Below are 19250 nucleotides of genomic sequence, written 5' to 3' on the forward strand. Positions count from 1 at the left end.
CCTGGGCAAGAGTCAGAATTGGCCTTCTTTTTTTTTTTTTTTTTTTGCGGTACGCGGGCCTCTCACTGTTGTGGCCTCTCCCGTTGCAGAGCACAGGCTCCGGATGCACAGGCTCAGCGGCCATGGCTCACGGGCCCAGCCGCTCCACGGCATGTGGGATCTTCCCAGACCAGGGCACGAACCCGTGTCCCCTGCATCGGCAGGCAGACTGTGAACCACTACGCCACCAGGGAAGCCCTGGCCTTCTTTTTTGAAACCATCTTACCATTTCTTCACAAATAGAGAAATTGCTTCTGGGGGCTCCTTTTAAGCATGGTGTCAGGTCCCAGTCACCAGATACACGTGAAGTCCACACCTCCCCAGCCTACTACTAAAAATGGGCCCAGAGCACAGACACAGGAATCTTTTCCTGGTTGTCTCGATAATTAAGCATTGTGCTTTTCTGTTCTCTAGAGTCTGGGATGTGAACACGGGCGAAGTTCTGAACACGTTGATCCACCACAACGAGGCTGTACTGCACTTACGCTTCAGCAATGGACTGATGGTGACCTGTTCCAAGGACCGCTCCATCGCAGTGTGGGACATGGCTTCTGCCACTGATATCACTTTACGCCGTGTCCTGGTTGGCCACCGTGCTGCTGTCAATGTAGTAGACTTTGACGATAAGTACATAGTGTCTGCCTCTGGGGACAGGACCATCAAAGTAAGTGTGTCTGCAGTCATAACTCTGCTTGTTCCCATCCCTTTTAGAACATAGAGAAAGCAGAGGTGGCTTATACCAACCTCGCATCTGGCAAGATCTTTATTCTCCTCTACTTGTGCTTATGAGACCTCAAGGCGTGCTCATTCTTTATGCTTCTCAAGTCATAGGCAAGGTCGTAGAAAAGGGTCCTGGGGTCCGGACCAAGAGCAGTCCTCTATTTCATGAAAGGACATTGTTGATAACCTTTTTAAAGGGAAGAGACCTAACCTATGGGACATCTACCATGTGCCAGAAGCTTCCCGTTACTGCCTCACTCCACCCTCCCAGCACTCTGCTGAGCCACATTTTACAGGTGTAGCACAGAGGACTGTGCTGGAGACCACATTAGCTAGTTAGTGGCAGAGTTGAGATTTGGTTTATTCACCTAATCTTGAGAGCCTGCCATGCCATAGACCCTGGGCTGGATGCTAGAGATACGATGATGAACAGGACATGTCCCTGCCTCCAAGGAGCTCAACGTGTGGTGTGAGGCAGACGTGTGACAAGCACTTGTAGTCTAGGGTGATCCATCGGGTATGGTAAATGCAGTGCTTGTTCCAATGTACGTGTTAACTTATTAAAATTTTATCTTTCCTTTTATTTTTGTAACGGCCTTATTGACATATAATTCACATACCATAAGACTCATCATTTTAAAGCATACCATTCAGTGGCTTTGTATATTCACAGTGTTGTATGGTCATCACTAGTTTCAGAACATCTTCATCCTCTGAAAAAACCTCATACCTATTAGCAGTCAACCGCTATTCTCTCCCCCCAGTCCCTGGCAATCACTAATCTACTTTCTATGGATTTGCCTATTTGAGACTTTTCAGATAAATGTTATCATATATATGTGGCCTTTTGTGTCTGGCTTCTTTCACTTAGTGTAGTGTTTTCAAGGGTCATCCATGTACTTTGTAGCATGAATCAGTACTTCATTCCTTCTGATGACTAGAAAAATTCTGTGTGTGGATGCACCACATTTTGTTTATCCGTTCGTCAGTTCATGGACATTTTGATTGTTCGCACATTCTATCTGTTATATATAATGCTGCTATAAATATTTGTGTACAAATTTTTGCGTGTACATATACTTTTAATTCTCTTGGGATGGAACTCTGTGTTGAGCATCTTGAGGAACTGCCAAACTGTTTTCCAAAATGGCTTCACCATTTAACAATCTCACCAGCAGTGTATGGGCTCAGAAACCTTCCTTTTATGACCCGTACTGGCCAGCATGCTAGTATCTAGCCCCACAGATCACAGACTAGATAGCATCAGACTTTTAGATTGGATAGAGTCTGGAAGCTGAAAAACTAGGATTTTTGGCACCTCACTCACCACTCAGTCACACCAATTTGTACATGACCAGTGCCTGGAAGTCAAGAGGGTTTGGGCCTTTGTACAAAACAGATGTTGCATAATATCAGCCCAGATATTTCTCCATATCCTTGCCAACCCTTGTTAGTGTGTGTGTGTGTGTGTCTGTCTGTCTGTCTGTCTGTCTGTCTGTCTTTTTTATTATAGCTATCCTGGTAGGTATTTAGTGGTATCTCTGCAGTTTTGCTTTCGATTTCCCTAATGACCAATGATGTTGAGCATCTGTTCATGTGCTTATTGGCCATTTTTATAACTTCTTTGAAGAGACATCTACTTAAATCTTTTGCTCTTTTCAAAACTTAGATTATTTGTCTCTTTATTATTTAGTTGCAAAAGTTCTTTACATATTCTGGTTACAAGTCCCTTATCAGATAAATGATTTGCAAATATTTTCTTCCTGTGGGTTGTCTTTTCTCTTTCTTGATGGTGTCCTTTGAAAGACAAATAGTTTTAACTTTGTTGAAGTCCAGTTCATCAATTTTTTTTGTTACTTGTGCTTTTATTATCATATCTAAGACACAGTTGCCTAATACAAGGTCACAAAGATTTACTCTTACGTTTTCTTCTGAGAGTTACAGTTTCAGCTCCTACATTTAGATCATTGATCCATGTTGAATTAAATTTTTGTATACAGTGTGACACAGGGATCCAACTTCGTCCTTTTGCTTCTGTATATCTGGTTGTCCCGTTCAACTACAAATGCAGCTAATAAAATAATTCAGGGAACATTGGTTGCTTTGTGTCTCCTTATTTGTCTGGTATTAAGTGTGTCTATGGACATCTAAGTCTTGCAGACAGCTTCACAAAAGAGGGGTTATTTATTCCACATACATAATATTAGGAGTGATGTGTCAAACAAATGGAGCTATTCGAGAAACTGTGCTGGAAAAGAAGAGGATGCAAAAGGCGAAGCCCTTTCACGTCAGTTACATTGGGTTTGACGTGTCACCTGGCCTAAAAACATAAAATCTGGCTCAGACCCTTCCCTCTAGGCAAATGAATGTCTGAACCATCCAGGAGATGTTCTCTTTGTGAAGATCTCAAGGTTTGGAGACTTCACAATTTCCCTCTGTATTTCATTCCAGTTTTATCACTCAGCAGCTAAGGAAATGTTATGCCGTCCAATCTGTTCCCCAACCTCCCCAGTGTATTTCATAATCAAGTATTGTGGTCATTCTTAGAAGTTCTGATTTTGTTTTTTAAAGGTATATTGTGCAAGGGCTTTTCTGCATTTATTCTTAAATGTACTGCTAATTTGTTGTACAGGTCTGGAGCACGAGCACCTGTGAATTTGTTCGTACTCTGAATGGGCACAAGCGAGGCATTGCCTGTCTCCAGTACAGGGATCGGCTGGTTGTTAGTGGATCATCGGATAATACCATAAGGTGGGTAGAAGTTGGTGTGCTGACAGAGTGGGCTCATTTTTGCCATAGTGTTGACTCCAGTCCTGATGCTCAAAAGACTCAGTTTTGGGGGCTGCTTCAGATAAGAAAACTTTAGGTAACTTTTATTTATCTCTCTGGTTCCGCATACTAAAGTGGGTAAATTGTGTATGCCCTGGGTATTCTTCCAAGATTCCCCCAGTACACAAGGTTTTATAACCTCAACTCCACCCAAGATCACTTAATACCCCAGTGCCTCAGAACAGAGGATGCTCCAGCCTTATGCTCTCCTTTCCCTTACCAGTGAGCTCCTGCCTCTCTCCCTAACAGAGGGCAGTGTACTTTATTTCTCTCTCCCAACATTGTCATCAATTCCTGTTCGGTCATTTATCTTATCTCCCTTTTTTCTTCCCAACACTTATTGTCCTTGCTTTCTAATAAATATGAATATCTTTAAACACTTTTTGTCTTATTAAGAACTTCCCTTAAATATCTATTTAATTACCCCAAGTCTTTTTTCCAACTGTCCCAACATATTCTAGTAGCTTTTTTATAATCAAATTGCCTGTTTGGGCAAAATAAGGATTGGGTTCAAGATTATTTTTTTAGAAAAAGAAAGAAAGAAAGCAAACACAATGTAGCTTTAACTGCCAAAAGTTTTCTTTATCATTTTAAGTTTTAAGGTATCATAAAAGTCAGTTGAGAACTTGAATCTTGGTTCTGTTGCATTCTTTATGCTTTGTATTACTTAATATTTCAGCAATGAACAATTCTTAACTTCCTCATTGGAATCTCTGAGCTTCTACAAAATAATAATGTGTACTGCTGAATAGTTTATGGAAGAGAACCACTTTGGAGTTATAGTGGCAGTGCTCTCTTCACAGTAGATTAGAGAAGCTATCATCACTGACACTGATGAGAACATTTGCTGAGGGTAGAATATTCATTGGATGTATGATAGGTACTAGTGGGGAGGCTAAGAAAATGTCATTATAGAATTAATTTGCTAACTTTGTTTTGTACATGTTAGTTTGCTGTGGTTTCTTTTTGCAAATGTAGTTAAATCAGTGATAATTAAAAAAAATCTCTATTTCCAGAATTGTTACATAAATCATATACAGAGAAAAAGGCTGGATGGTAGTCACTGGGTTTATATTTCTAAGACACTGTATATGCCTAATGAGAGGCTCCCACTCTGACCTTGTAAACCTAGACAGCCCTAGGATGCAGTCTGTATCTAGGAAGGGGAATCCCTAAGCCTCATCAGGAGAGGGAGACCATTGTGCTGGTCCACCGGTTCTAACCTTGGTGGTGGAAGCCTAACCCCCTGGGTTGTATTTATTATCTTCCCCACTCCTACATCCTTTTTCTTCTTTACGGCCTGCAATCCCTGTCTCCCCCCAAAAATTCTTCCTAGACCATTTGGCTACTTGTTTTCATCAACTCAGACATCAAGAGCATGCCTACAAACTAAATGTAATTGAAATTTCTTTGTTGGTATTATTTAAATAATAACAACATGCATGCGATTTTTAAAAGTTTCAAACTATGTAAAAGGAAATAAAATGAAAAGTAAGCCTTTCTCCCAAGTTAGTTCTTAAAAAACACATGAATGGTACAAAGGTACACACAGATCTTCGCATGTGTATAATGTGGACTGGGAGTGAGATAGAAATAAAGATTCCCAGGGTAGAGAAGATCACGTATGGATAGTTTGAATCATGTGTAGGAACTTGATTCACAGAAATCTGTTTTTCATTCAAGGCTGTGGGATATTGAATGTGGCGCCTGTTTAAGAGTCCTAGAGGGACATGAAGAATTGGTCCGATGCATCCGGTTTGATAACAAGAGGATTGTCAGTGGGGCCTATGATGGGTACGTGTTTCAAATGCACAGCCATAACTATATGAAGAGGAAAAATAAGTACTGCATATTAAGCAGCTGTGTATATGCTAGGTCCCATGCTAGGTATTTCTTATGTAATGGTGGATGGCAGGTATTATTATACCACTTGATCAAGTGGGGACACTCAGACCCAGAAGGATGAATTAATAAGCTTATGCTTTTAACCATTATTGTAAACTCAGGGAGTAGCTTAGTCTTTGCAGGAATTCAGTTCCTTGTCCCAGCACTAAATTGAACCAGGCTTCTTTTTTTTTTTTTTGGTGAGTTCAATGATAAATTTCTTTTCCCCTTTTGGTGAATTGAACACATCCTCTTTAAAAAGCCTCATGACTTTTAAAATGAGCAAATGGCAACCGTAAACCTTTCAAGATGACCTTATATATACTTCACAGACGGGTTAGTTGGTCTGTTCATACTCCTATTATTAACTTTCAGCATTTGCTTAGTTTGGAGAAAGATATCCTTGGAATTTCACAGAGAGCCCTAGCTTCTGTCAGCGGCACCTACTCAGCCCTAGAGAGCCCCCTGATTAATGAATTTGGTGACATAGATTATCAAGTCAGGAACTGAATTTAGATACTCTGAAGTTGTTTTCTTGTCTCCCTTCAAATAATATTTCTTCACAATTTCAGCAATTCTGAGAATGTGTACATCCTTATTTTTTCCAAATCAAGTGTAATTGGTTTAAATACCTTGTCAAAACATCAGCAGGTTCCCCATTAGCTTTTAAAATAGGCAGGTCGAATGCACTCCTTTCTGTCGACGAAATGCTTGACAATATATAAAATGTTGACTTTTCCACTAACTGTGATTTCATTTTCCTTTCTAGGAAAATCAAAGTTTGGGACTTGCAGGCTGCTCTCGACCCCCGAGCCCCAGCAAGCACGTTGTGTCTGCGCACATTGGTGGTATGTGATCTGTTGAAAGGGAAGTGCTTCCCTGTGCTGGCGGTTGGCCACCTGCAGACAGACCTCCCTGAGCCTATCACTGGAAAGCTTCTGTACCTCACAGCGTGCCTTCTGAGAAATGCGCTGTTCTGTTAATTTTGTTTATTAGTCAAAATCAGAGAATATTTGACATTCATATTTCTGTGAGCTCTTTTATAAGGAGTATTAACACAACTTAAAATATGAAAGCAGGCTTCCTCATTTGTAGGTGGACTGGTTTCCTCCTAGAACATAAAGTATTTCCTGTCTGCAAGTTTGGGAGATTTCCTAATATGGGTATCTGTGGTTGTGTTGTGTTTTATAACTCAGTACATTTTTGTACTATTATGGTGGACTTTCCCCTCAATCTGTATTCTACGGATTATTGTTTGGTATATAGGAATACTTTATTTTTATATATTAATCTTGTTTTAGCAACTTTACCAAGCTCATCATTTCTAACAGTCTGTTTACTTTTGTTGTATTTTTGAGGAGACAGTTGTTTGAAAATATTGATAGAGTTTTCTTATTTTCAGTAGTTTTACCTTCTATTTCTATTTTTTCTCCTTTCATTGACTAGAACATGCAGAACTTGAGTCAGGGCCATTCTTGTTTTCTTCTTGATTTTAATAGGAAGACTTCTGGTATTTCACCATTAATTTTTTTTTTTTTTTTTTTTTTTTTTTTTTTTTTTTTTTTTTGCTGTATGCGGGCCTCTCACTGCTGTGGCCTCTCCCGTTGCGGAGCACAGGCTCCGGACACACAGGCTCCGCGGCCATGGCTCGCGGGCCCAGCCGCTCCGCGGCATGTGGGATCTTCCGGGATCAGGGCACGAACCCGTGTCCCCTGCATCGGCAGGCGGACTCTCAACCACTGCGCCACCAGGGAAGCCCCACCATTAATTTTGATGTTAGCTGTGGTTTGAGATAGATATGCTTGGTGGTGTTAAAAACACTATTCTTCTGGTCCTATTTTTACAATGTATCAAGAATGGATATTAAATATTGTTGCTTACCTTCCTAAGACCCTTTGTAAGATGATCACGTAGTTTTTCTTCTTTGACATATTAATGGGCCAGGATCTAGGATACAAAGTTAAATTAAAGAAAAAGCCTAGAAGGGAGGGCAGAATCTGTATTCCTAGGGTGAAGGACAAAGCTCAATAAAGCTCTGGAAACTTATTTAGGAAGCCTGGATAAGGAGCTGTATTTTCAGCCTGTGCCAACTCCCTGGTAGTGAGATAGGAGGGATTGTAAAGATTTCATTTTAGGCATCAAGCTATTATGTTTCACAGGAACATTCTGGACGTGTGTTTCGGCTACAGTTCGATGAATTTCAGATCATCAGCAGCTCCCATGATGACACAATTTTGATTTGGGATTTCTTAAATGTGCCTCCCAGTGCCCAGAATGAGACCCGTTCTCCCTCCAGAACATACACTTACATCTCCAGATAACAGTCTGCACTTTACCTGTTTCAGGTGAGTACTTCCCCCACTTTTAATTTTGCTGATTGAATTCACCTTCCCTTTGGGGAAATTTTATGATTTGGGTTCCTTTCTCAGTAATAGGAACATTAGATGCATCAACTTTGCACAGTTCTAGCATAAGGCTACATCTTTATGGTCACATCAAAATAAGATATAAATCGGAATCCTGCTTATTGTGGGTTTTCATATTGGTAGACACCATGGTTCCTGTTTTTTAACACTTTTCCCAGGTCATACCAATTTAGTACCAGTAAAGTCCTCCAGATTCTGTTTTGCGGTGCAAGGATCTCCTTTTTCTCTTTCTTTCCTGTCTTTCAGTTCTATCTTTTATTTTTTAAAAAAAATCACCATCAGGCAAACACTTAAAACTACCTCCCCTCCCCGCCCCCCATTACAATCCACCCACCACCACCATTCCCTAGGGTAGGAATCAAAGAAGGGTGTTTGTTGAGAGAGCCCCTAAAACTCGTTCTTCATCCATTAGACACAACAGGTACCCTGGAAGCCAAGTCCTTTGCTCCGGTTACAGGAAGACTTAGGGCCATAATAACATTGATGATGGCATGTTTTGATTACTAAGGGTGTCCAGCTAGAGGATGAGAAGCCTTACTTGGCAGTGTCCTTGGAACTGATGACCGTGTTCATCTGGAGCAGTATTCCCAACTCCTGAGAATTTTGCGAGGGGCCTGTGAATTCTGTGCACGTTAAACTTTGTTGATTGAATAAATAATGTTTGTGCATATTTGTACTATCATGTATATATGTATGTAAAGACTGTGTTAATAAAATTCATATTTATGTAAAAACAATACTTAATGCTTAGTAGCTTTTTGTCATTGTATATTTTCCTGTTCATTGAATATTAAAAATGTAAAGAAAGTCCGTGTGTAGAATCGTGAAATTTTTTGGGTGAAAAGATAGGGAATCCCTGGTTTCTAGATCACTAAGTTGACATCTTTTCAGATACTCCTTATTTCTGCCCCAGGAAGTTTTATCTTATTCAGGGTCGGCAGACTACAGCTGGAGGCCAAATTTGACCCACTGCCTAATTTTTTTTATCCTTACCATAGCAATCTAAGAATAGTTTTTTACACTTTTAAATACTTTGAATCAATTAAAAGAAGAATATTATTTTAGAACATGTGAAAATTATATAAAATTCAAATTCCAGTGCCCATAAATAGTTTTATTGGAACACAGCCACAGCTCATCTGTTTATGTATTGTCTGTGGCTGTTTTCGTGCTTCAGTGGCAGAGCTGAGTAGTTGCAAAAGAGACTGTGTGGCCTAAAATATGTACAGTCTGGCCGTTTAAGAAGAAGCATGCAGACCTCTGGTCTTGCCCCTGTTCCATCTATTAGTGATAAACCAAGGATCTGTATCAGGAATGGCAAATGCATTGTTTCTTCATGCCAACTCAGTTTGATCCGTAGTGACTGGTGTACTGCCTTTGGAAGGATGATGGGACCCCATGTGGACCCAGAAGGACTAAGTGCCTCGATGGCTTGGCTGTGCCTCCCTGGCTATAGAAGCTGAGCCACAGTAGTGACCTGTAAGCCACATAAATAGTTGCCGTTCCTGGTCTCAAGTGTGTTCATACTGGCTCTTGCGACAGTGGCCATCTCCCTTGCTGCTTTCTCTCTGGATAGATTCTTCACAAGTCAGTTGAGAAATTCACATGGCAGGATTTTTACGTTTATTGAATTATAGGAAATTACAGAGGAAGAAGGCAAGGATCTCTTTTATGGGGTGTAGGGTGGCGCTGCATTTGATCTTCGTTGCGGTGTGCGGGCTTCTCATTGCGGTGGCTTCTCTTGTTGCGGAGCACAGGCTCTAGGCGCGTGGGCTTCAGTAGTTGTGGCTTACGGGCTCTAGAGCGCAGGCTCAGCAGTTGTGGCGCACGGGGTTAGTTGCTCCGCGGCCCGTGGGATCCTCCCGGACCAGGGCTCAAACCCACGTCCCCTGCATTGGCAGGTGGATTCGTAACCACTGCGCCACCAGGGAAGCCCGGCAAGGATTTCTTGAGTGATTGCTCTTCCCCGCCTCAACCTCCCTTCGCCCCAAACCAAAGAAATACATAAGGAAGGAGGAAGGGACCCAAATGAAAACTGATTTCCTCCTTCCTGGTTTCTTCTTCTCCCTCTTCAGCCCACCCTTCATCCTGCTACCAACTATGGTCATCTTAGCCCTGCCTCTCCTCTTCACTAGCTTCCTTTTGTTCTCAGGAACAAGGCTTAGCTAAGATTAGCTAACAGAAATCTCAATATCTAGCTCTTACCTTCTATCCTCTCTACCCTCCCCCACCCCAGCCTTGCATTCTTCCCTCCCCAAAATCCGGGGCTCCAACCAGACTGAATTCTGTTTAATTTCCCTAATTACACTTCAGTAGTACAGACCTCTGCCACCTTCCTCCCCTTGCTTGTGTTGTTAGGGTTTTGTAGATACCACCACACCCCCACTCCTTTACTTCATCTGACTTAATTTATTATTTGGTATTGAAATGATTTGCATGCCTGTCTCTCTTACAAGGCGTGGAGCTCCTTTTATTTTGGAGCTCCAGTATCTAATAGAGCACACAGTGTATTATGAGTGCTTGTTGACATTTGTTGGTCAAGTGATACCCAGGGGCCAACATGACATCTTTGTGCTCTTTCTCCTGGGCCAACAAGAATTTGCCCATAAATAAATATGTGTGAAACTGCAGGGTATTCATACGCCTTCCACAAACATAAAGATAATAGCTCAGTAAGAAATTGGAATAAGTTGTCTAAAGTGGCATAGTCAAGTACTAGATATATTCCTTACATGTAGACAGGTACCTAGATGTACACATCTCCCTCCGCCCTGCCCCCTTCACCTTCGCTAAGCCCCATTGCTGTTTTTGAATCAATTTTATTGAGGTATGATTTTTGTAAAACAGATTGTACCCATTTAAAGTATACTGTTTTGTGACAAGTTTTTACGAATGTATACACCCCTGCAGCTTCCTCCACACTCCAGGTAAGAACATTTTTATCACCCCCCAGAAGTTCCCTTGTGTCCTCTTTGTAGTCAGAGCCTGATCCCATCACAGCCTTAGCAAACACTGACCTGCTTCCTTTCACCAGATTAGTTTACATTTTCTACAGCTGCACTGTCCACTTTGTGGTTCCTATTTTTTTTTAATTTATTTATTTAATTAATTTATTTTTGGCTGTGTTGGGTCTTCGTTGCTGTGCGTGAGCTTTCTCTAGTTGTGGTGAGCCAGGGTTGCTCTTCACTGCGGTGCGCGGGCTTCTCACTGTGGTGGCTTCTTTTGTTGCAGAGAACAGGCTCTAGGCACGCGGGATTCAGTAGTTGTAGCACACGGGCTTAGTTGCTCTGCAGCGTGTGGGATCTTCCTGGACCAGGGATCAAACCTGTGTCCCCTGCATTGCCAGGTATATTCTTAACCACTGCGCCACCAGGGAAGTCCCTGCACTGTCCACTTGGATAGTCACGAGCCGTATGTGGCTATTAAGCTCATGAAATGTGTCTGGTTTGATTTAGGAACTGAAGTTTTAATTATATTTGAATTGAATTGAATTGGATTTTTAATTGTATTTAATTATACTTCATTTAAACTTAAATTTTAATAGCTACATGTAGCGGGCTTCCCTGGTGGTGCAGTGGTTGGGAATCCGCCTGCCAGAGCAGGGGACGCAGGTTCGAGCCCTGGTCCGGGAAGATCCCACGTGCTGCGGAGCAGCTGGGCCTGTGCACCACGGCTGCTGGGCTTGCGCTCTGGAGCCCGCGAGCTGCGGCTGCTGGGCCTGCGTACCACAGCTACTGAGCCCTGTGCACCTGGAGCCTGTGCTCCGCAGCGGGAGAGGCCACCGTAGTGAGGGGCCCCCGCTCACTGCAGCTGGAGGGAGCCCGCGTGCAGCAATGGAGACCCAACGCAGCCAAAAATTTTTTAAAATAAAAAATAAAAAAATAAATAGCTACATGTAGCTAGTGACTACCGTGTTTGGACCAGCATCGTTGTAAGAGTTTTATATGCTTAGGTTTTACATTTAGGTCTTTGATCTGTTTAGAATTAATTTTTGGGTATGGTGTTTTTTATACAGCCTCCTAGTTCCAGCTCTTTTGGGTTAAAAGACTGTCCTCTTCCCATCGAGTTGTTATAGCACTCTGTCAGAAACTCAATTGACCACTTGTTTGTAGTTCTTTTTCTGGCCTCTATTCTGTTCTGTGATCTATGGCTATCCTTTTGCCAATACCATGCTGTGTAATAAGTCAATTTAAAAAAAATTGTTTTGACTCTTCTAGGTCCTTTTGGTTTTCATACTCATTTTTGAATGAAATTGTCAAATTCTATGAAGATTATGGGATTATGATCAGGACTGCATTGACTCTAAAGGTCATCTTGGGGAGAATTTCCATCTTTAACAAATGTTGAGTCTTCTAATCCACAAACCCAGTACATCTCTTTATTATTTAGGTCTTCTTCAGTTTCTCTTCAGCAGTGTTTTGCAGTTTTCAGTGTAGAAGTTTTGCACATCTTTTGTTAAGTTTATTCTGTTCTTAATTTTTTATTTTCTGAGCTATACATTCTCTCTGCATTGCTTTGACTATATCCCAATGCTTCTGCTTTTATTTTCTCACATAGATAAATAGATAAAATAGAACACAGACAACTACAATTGTGGCTGAGCTTCTGGAATGGATAGGGTCAGGGGAGTAGGTATATCATACAACAACTTAAGTATACTTCTTTTGTAGTTTTGATATGTGTTTGTGTCTTTCTACTGTTAAAGAAGCACATGATAAAATCTAAGACATCTGTAGTATGTTTTCTCCCCCTCTGGCGAATTTGATAGATGAATTATAGAACATAGTAAACTTTCACAAATTGGACAACTTTTATATACTATTTTAAAATGCCGTGAAATTAGATTCCTTTGATTGAGAGATGAAATGATCACCAATGCCGTTTCTCTCATTGGCTGTGGTGGAAAGGATTTTCTCTCCTCTTTCCCCCCTTTTGGGAACCTAAGAACAACTGCCTTGTTATGATCCACAATTATAAATCAGTGGAAAAATCTTATCTGCTTTTTAAGCAGCACAAGCAATGAAACCTCAAATGTGTTTGTCTCTTCAAAGTGAATTACTTTTGACAACCTTGGCAGTCAACTTTATAGATTTTATTGCTCTTTTCCAAATTCTTTTCATTTATTGTAACATGAAAAAAATTATTACCATGTGATGCTGTAAAATTTATGCATAATAAGAAACACTACCCTAATGATGATTTAACCTTGCAGTAAAATATTTACCCCTAAAATATAAGGTAAGAGTATTTCTATGTCGAGAAATTTAGCAATAGATTTTTTTGCTGAGTCATTTTATTAAAAAAATTACTAACTCCCAAGAGCTATGTATACAGTAGCTCTCTTTTTTATTATGAGACAATATAAGAGCACTATTAGGAAATTAGTAAAAAGTAGACAACTCCTCTTCTTGGTTCACCATTATTAACTCCTTTGTATGTAGCCTTTCAGGCTTTTAAAAATTATGGTTGATAACGTGCTTTTTTTTTTCTTTATTGTGAAATTGTTGCCTGTCAGTAATGTCACTATTTGTCTGAATTATCATTCCTAATGGCAAAATCATGTTTGATTGTTTGGATATGCACCTGTTATATATTTATATTCTCCCCCCCTCAGCTTTTAACTATTATAAAACACATTGCCATGATTCTTTCAGCTTAATCTTTGCCCAACCTTTTATTACCTTTGGATAGAATTCTAGAAATGTCTGCAGTGTCTAGGTTGAAAGCTATGATGTTTAGAGAGGTTTGATACTTAAGAGTTGTGTTACCCTCCAGAAGAGTTACATCAGTTGACATTCCCACCAGCAGCATTTGAGAGTGCTGACTTCTTATCTCTGGGTGTTAATTTTTTTTTTTTTTTTTTTTTTTTGGCACGTGGGCCTCTCACTGTTGTGGCCTCTCCTGTTGCGGAGCACAGGCTCGGGACGCGCAGGCTCAGCGGCCATGGCTCACAGGCCCAGCCGCTCTGCAGCATGTGGGATCTTCCCGGACCAGGGCACAAACCCGTGTCCCCGGCATCGGCAGGCGGACGGACTCTCAACCACTGCGCCACCAGGGAAGCCCTGGGTGTTAATATTTTTAAAATGATTCAAATACTCTTACATATCCTTCATGGGAAAACAGTGGCAGATGAAATTGTGAATCTGTCTTGCATTCGTTTGGAAGCTTATTAGGATTCTTGTGAAATTAGGATTTTGTGGAAATTAACCTTTTAGGAAAATTGCCTTTAAAAAAATATATACAAGCTTTAAAAGCAAAACAAAACCAAACAACCACCCCCACCCCCCTTTCTTTTTCTCTCTCTCTTTTTCTCCATAGAATTTTAGACCTAAAGGTTACTTAGATCTTCCAGGCCAATGGTTTAGTGCAGTGTTTGGAAAGGGTTGTAACTTATTAGTGGTTGTGAAATCATTTTAATGGGTTTTGACTTTGGGTGAAATTTAGGATATAAAATGTCAGCCTGCATTGTCCATAGTAATGATTAGTGTTGTTTCCTGAATGTTCTGCGTAGGGATATGTGTGTGTATTTACATACACGGATGAATGTAGAGATTGCGATTAAAATGTGTTCCTGACTCAAGGTCGTGGTCAAAAAAATATAAAACATTTAGTTGTCTTCTCCTCTACATTGTGTTGTCCTTTTATAAATGATTTATTTCAAAAAGAAGTAATTTCTGACTGCTGGCATTCTGTTTAGAAGGAGTACTCTGTTTACTAGCTTTTACATATTTTTGTTTCACAGTGATAGATGAAGACTCTTGGTCATGAGAGAGGTCCTGGTGGCCTCTGGATGGCGTAAATTTAAGATTATGCTAAATATAAAATCTAACATTAAGCATATTTTGTTACATGCATAACTTTTAGCAGCATGAAAGATGTTAGGTTATAGGGTCAGTCATCTCTTAGAATCCCCTCTTTGTCACTTAACGGCTAATGCTTTTTTTTTTTTTTTCTGGAAGCATAGTTGATTTACAGTGTTGTGTTAATTTCCGCTGTACAGCAAACTGACTCAGTAATATACACATAAATACATTCCTTTTTATACTCTTTTCCATTATGGTTTATCCCAGGATATAATGGCTAATGCTTTAAACCAAATAATGTTTCTGAGCCTCAGTTCTCTTATTTGTAAAGTAGGTATAATAGTTTCTACCTCATAAAGTTCTTGAGAGGTTTAAATAAACCTGATACCTGGTATGTAGTATACGCAAAACAACTTGCAGCTTCTATTTTGATGCTGATTATTTAAAAATCAGTGTTATGTGTGCGCAAGTACATACATGTCTGTGTGGATGTGGATGGGCTGTGGTGTATATCTCCATGTCTAACCAGAATATCCATCCATACTCCCTTTGTTTTTGTTTTTTCAGGGTTTCCTAGTCTTGAACTACTGGCTACATGGCTACCAAATGCCTAAGGGAGTTCTTCACAGCTGAGTTATGAAGCTGGAATTGGTTCTAGACGCTGGGTAGATGCAAAGCAGCCTAACTCTTCAAGTACCGACATTTCTCACCTCCGATTCCGGCCTCTACTTTGAGAAGGATACCTTAGCTTCACCGACTTTCAGTAGTACAGAAGCCCATTTCCTCCCCCCATCAGTGAAAAGAAATCTATCGCTTCAAATGTAAATTGTTCATATAAAAGGAACGTACAGTCTGTTTTACAGAAATAAGTCGACCGTCAAGAGAAGACTTGGCCTCTAATTTATATTGCTTTGCACTTTGGTCTGATACTAAGAAACAGCATTCTTCGGTGAAATTTTGGGTGCCAAACACCTACCCAGAATGTCCAGGGCTTTCCTTTTCAGAAGTTAGCATTCTCCTTTTGACCGTCCAAGTCATTATGAATTGTGACTTGTATTAGGAACATGTTGGACAATGGAAACATTTCTCTGGATTGTTTTAGTAATATTTTTTGGATTATACTTCCTTTCTGTACCAATTTCTTTTAATTTAAAGAACTGTAAGCCAGGTTATATTATCTCCCAACAGGTAATATAGCTCTTTTCTTTTATTAACTGTTCTCTGTACCCGCAACCATCTCCTGATATTTGGTAGAGTAACACCTTTACATGTGTGCTTGCCTCCTAATTTAAAATACTGTATCCGCATGTAGATATAATGTATATAACAGTTTAACCTCAAGGTTGCTCGAGTCAGGGCCCCTGTGCCTGAGACACTAATGCAGAGTGTGTTCGCCCGTAGCTGTGGGCTGGGCTCAAGAACCCGCTACCAGGGTTGATGTGGATTACCTAGAACCCTTCCTGCAGTATTCATATGGTGTTCTTATTTTGTCATTGTCATTGTGCGTGTGGTGTGTGTGTGTGTTTTAATGGGAATCTTGTTTTAAGATGTAATTTCTAAAGTTTAACACAAAATGTCTTATTCGTTGTACAGTATATACAGTAGAGAGGTACCTTAAATACTTTTGTTGTTCTTTTCCTCATCAGTACTCCTAAGTACTCGTGGTCGCTTCCCATAGCATTCATTTGACTTCACCGTCACAGGTCACACTCTGTGTGTTAGTAACCCTGGGGAGGGAAGAGCGAGAAGGCCCCCCGCTGCGTGGCTCTCCCCTTGTCAGGTGGTAGCACGGCCCACTTGTGTGTTGGAGCCCGGGACCCGCGTCAGGCTGCTTCAAGGGCCCATCTTGAGTGGAAGGGTCCTCCCAGGTGGTGTGAAGCCTCAGGCTCATGATCCCATCCCTGTCATCTCTGGTGTCGCCTGCTGCCGTGGCCCCGGCAAGCTCTCCTGGCTCCCGAGCGCTCCGCAGCCTGAATGTGTGAATGGCACCATCATGCTGACATGCATGGAAAGGACTTTGGCATCTGGTTGGCACTCCTTTTCCCGTGTTCAATATTAGGTTTTGATTTGCCCCTTGGCCATTGTTTCCAAAGATCAAGGAATGTTGCTAACATTTTAAAGGACCAATGAGAACTTCCTGTAACTAAACCTCTTCCCGTGGAAGCACTCTCCCACTGAGGGGAAGGTGCCTGGGCTCTGTTTTGTCCTTTACATGAGAATGGTGTGGGAATCAATGTGTGTGTCTGTGGTTGTTTATTGGGTTGGTTTGCTTTTTTGTTTTCCTTTGTCCTTTTTAAAAAATACATCCTTTCCTCCTACATGTTAGTAAATTAATTTCTGTTTTTGAAAAGTTGAGTCTCAAAGTGTTAAAAAAAAAAAGAAATCTCCGTTCAGCGGGTAGATGTTGTAACCCTGACAGCGGTTGTGAAAGTGACAACTTTGACCACTCTTACCTTACAGCTTTAATATCAGATTGGTTAGGAGAGCCCAGGGGGCAGGGCAGGGAGGGGCAGGGGAGGAGGCAATTCTTCTGAACAAATGGACTTTCCGTGGTTGTTTTTGCATGTTTAATATAGAAATTCTGGTTCCTTGGGAGATCATGGCCTTTGAATATGCACACAACCTTTGAATTGTGCCTACTAAATTATAGCAGGGGACTTTGGCACCCGAGGAATTCTGACTTTCTGGGATTATAGTAGTAATTCCCAGCTGTACTCTGGACTTTATTTTGCTAACCATAATTGAGAAACTGTAAATTACTGCTATATTAATGTTTTAAAGCACTGGGATAGTCTAATTCTAACTTGTAATTAATTATGTTTGCCAATAACTGTTTGAAATTTGTGTCTGAACAGCTATTGAAACTGTTAAATTGTACAGATATTATTCACGACAGCTTTGTACTGTGGAATGTGCTTAATAAAAAACAAAAAGTTTGACCTTTGTCCAATAAATTGCTAAGTAATGTCAATAAATCAAGTATGAGTATTATGCAGTACACCTGATCTGGCTTCATGCAATTGTTACTTCAGCTACTAATTCAAAGCCAATACTCTTATTAATAAAGTGTTGCAATACTCTGATGTTCTGTTAAGAAATTTTTCCAAAAAAACTGTTAACGTGCTGTCAGTAATTCAGTGACATACAATTAAAGTTTGTAGTTTGAAAAAAATCATCTGCTCTGTACAGTGAGGTTGAAGACAAAATACTTTTTTTGGTGTGGGAGAACTGGTGTGAGATAATGCCAGTCCATGCCCTGGGGCTGGTTCAGAACTCCTCCCCAGCAAATCTGCTTTCCACAAGTGCTTAATTGCCTCGCAAGTTACTATGAAAATGGTCCCTTAAACGCGCCAAATGGCTCGGGGTGGGAGTAGATCCTCTGGTTCTGAAAGAGGTGGGGGCGGGGCAGTGTGAGGACATGAAATTGTTGTCTTTCCTTTTGGCAGGTTGACACATCACTGGTTGAGGACTAGAGCAGAAGGAATACAGTTAGTATCTGCAGGATTCTGCTCAGGAGGCCTGAGTAGTAGCAGAGTTTTCCTGATAACTAGATTCCGCCAGCCCTTAGCTGAATTGGTAATGTAGACTTTTGAGATGAAATTAGAGTAATTCTATACAGTTTTGCCCCCACTCATTTTTCTTGTAAAAAAAATGTTTTAGAAATAGGTAGTATGCATACGGTTAAGAAAACCAATTTACAAGCCATAAAAGATAGTGTACAAAGTGGTTCTCCCTTTCACTCTTGACCCTCCGTCCTCCAATCCTTGTTAACCAGTTTTTTGCATATCCTCTGATGGATAATAGTCTGTGTATGGAAGGGTGTGTGTATGTATGTGTCTATGCGTATATGCCTACCTACCTGTCTACATACAAACATACATACTGTCCCCATGCCCTGTAACATTAATGGTAGCATGCTGTACTGCACCTTTTCATCTAGTCTTCTTGAGATTATATCCTATGTCAGTACATGTAATTCTACCTCATTCTTGCTGATGGCTGCCTAGTATTTGGTTATAAGGATATTCCATAAGTTATTTAGTTCCTTGAGCATCAGGTTGAAGTGGTTTCTTGTCTTTTCCTATGACTCTCCATTTTCACAGCTCTTTCTATCCCTGCCTGTGCTAAACAGAATAAACTGTTCTTGGTGATTTGGGCTAATCATTATGAACAGCAGATGTTGAACCCAAACTGTGCTGCAGGGTGGAAAAGCCTCAGGTGTCGGACTGGATCTTCACCCCTCCAGTCGTCTCCTGCCCTCACATATAGGTGTTCAGTCCATAACTTCAGTCAATACAAAGCAGTTAATACTAGTTTCTCTTTTCCTTGATAGGTGAGGTGTTACTGCAAGAAATTCACAGCTGTGAATGCAGTTTCTCAGCTCTTGGTAGAACTCCTTGGATATGCAATCAGACTAAGTGGTGCTTTGCAACCTCAGCCTGTTTGTTTTCTAGTTAATAAGGAGAAGGGGGTCTTCCCTGGTGGCGCAGTGGATGAGAGTCCGCCTGCCGATGCAGGGGACACGGGTTCGTGCCCCGGTCCGGGAAGA

The 19250-nt window shown here is 40.9% G+C and overlaps 1 protein-coding gene across 6 annotated transcripts in view; it reads left to right on the top strand.

Annotated features, from left to right (window-relative positions):
* FBXW11 (F-box and WD repeat domain containing 11) overlaps positions 1–17781 on the top strand; it is a 133906-nt gene extending 116125 nt beyond the window's left edge. For 4 of the 6 annotated variants that reach the window (XM_060094948.1, XM_060094952.1, XM_060094953.1 and 1 more), the window contains 6 exons: positions 454–703; positions 3392–3510; positions 5272–5382; positions 6242–6320; positions 7632–7817; positions 15269–17781. In XM_060094948.1, the coding sequence (XP_059950931.1) occupies positions 454–703; positions 3392–3510; positions 5272–5382; positions 6242–6320; positions 7632–7793 (721 nt within the window). In that variant the 3' untranslated portion in view covers positions 7794–7817; positions 15269–17781. The other 2 variants (XM_060094950.1, XM_060094949.1) reach the window with 2 other exon arrangements.
* The last annotated feature ends 1469 nt before the right edge of the window (positions 17782–19250 follow it).

This window comes from Mesoplodon densirostris, chromosome 3 (assembly GCF_025265405.1).
Source record: "Mesoplodon densirostris isolate mMesDen1 chromosome 3, mMesDen1 primary haplotype, whole genome shotgun sequence".
Classification (NCBI taxonomy): domain Eukaryota; kingdom Metazoa; phylum Chordata; class Mammalia; order Artiodactyla; family Ziphiidae; genus Mesoplodon; species Mesoplodon densirostris.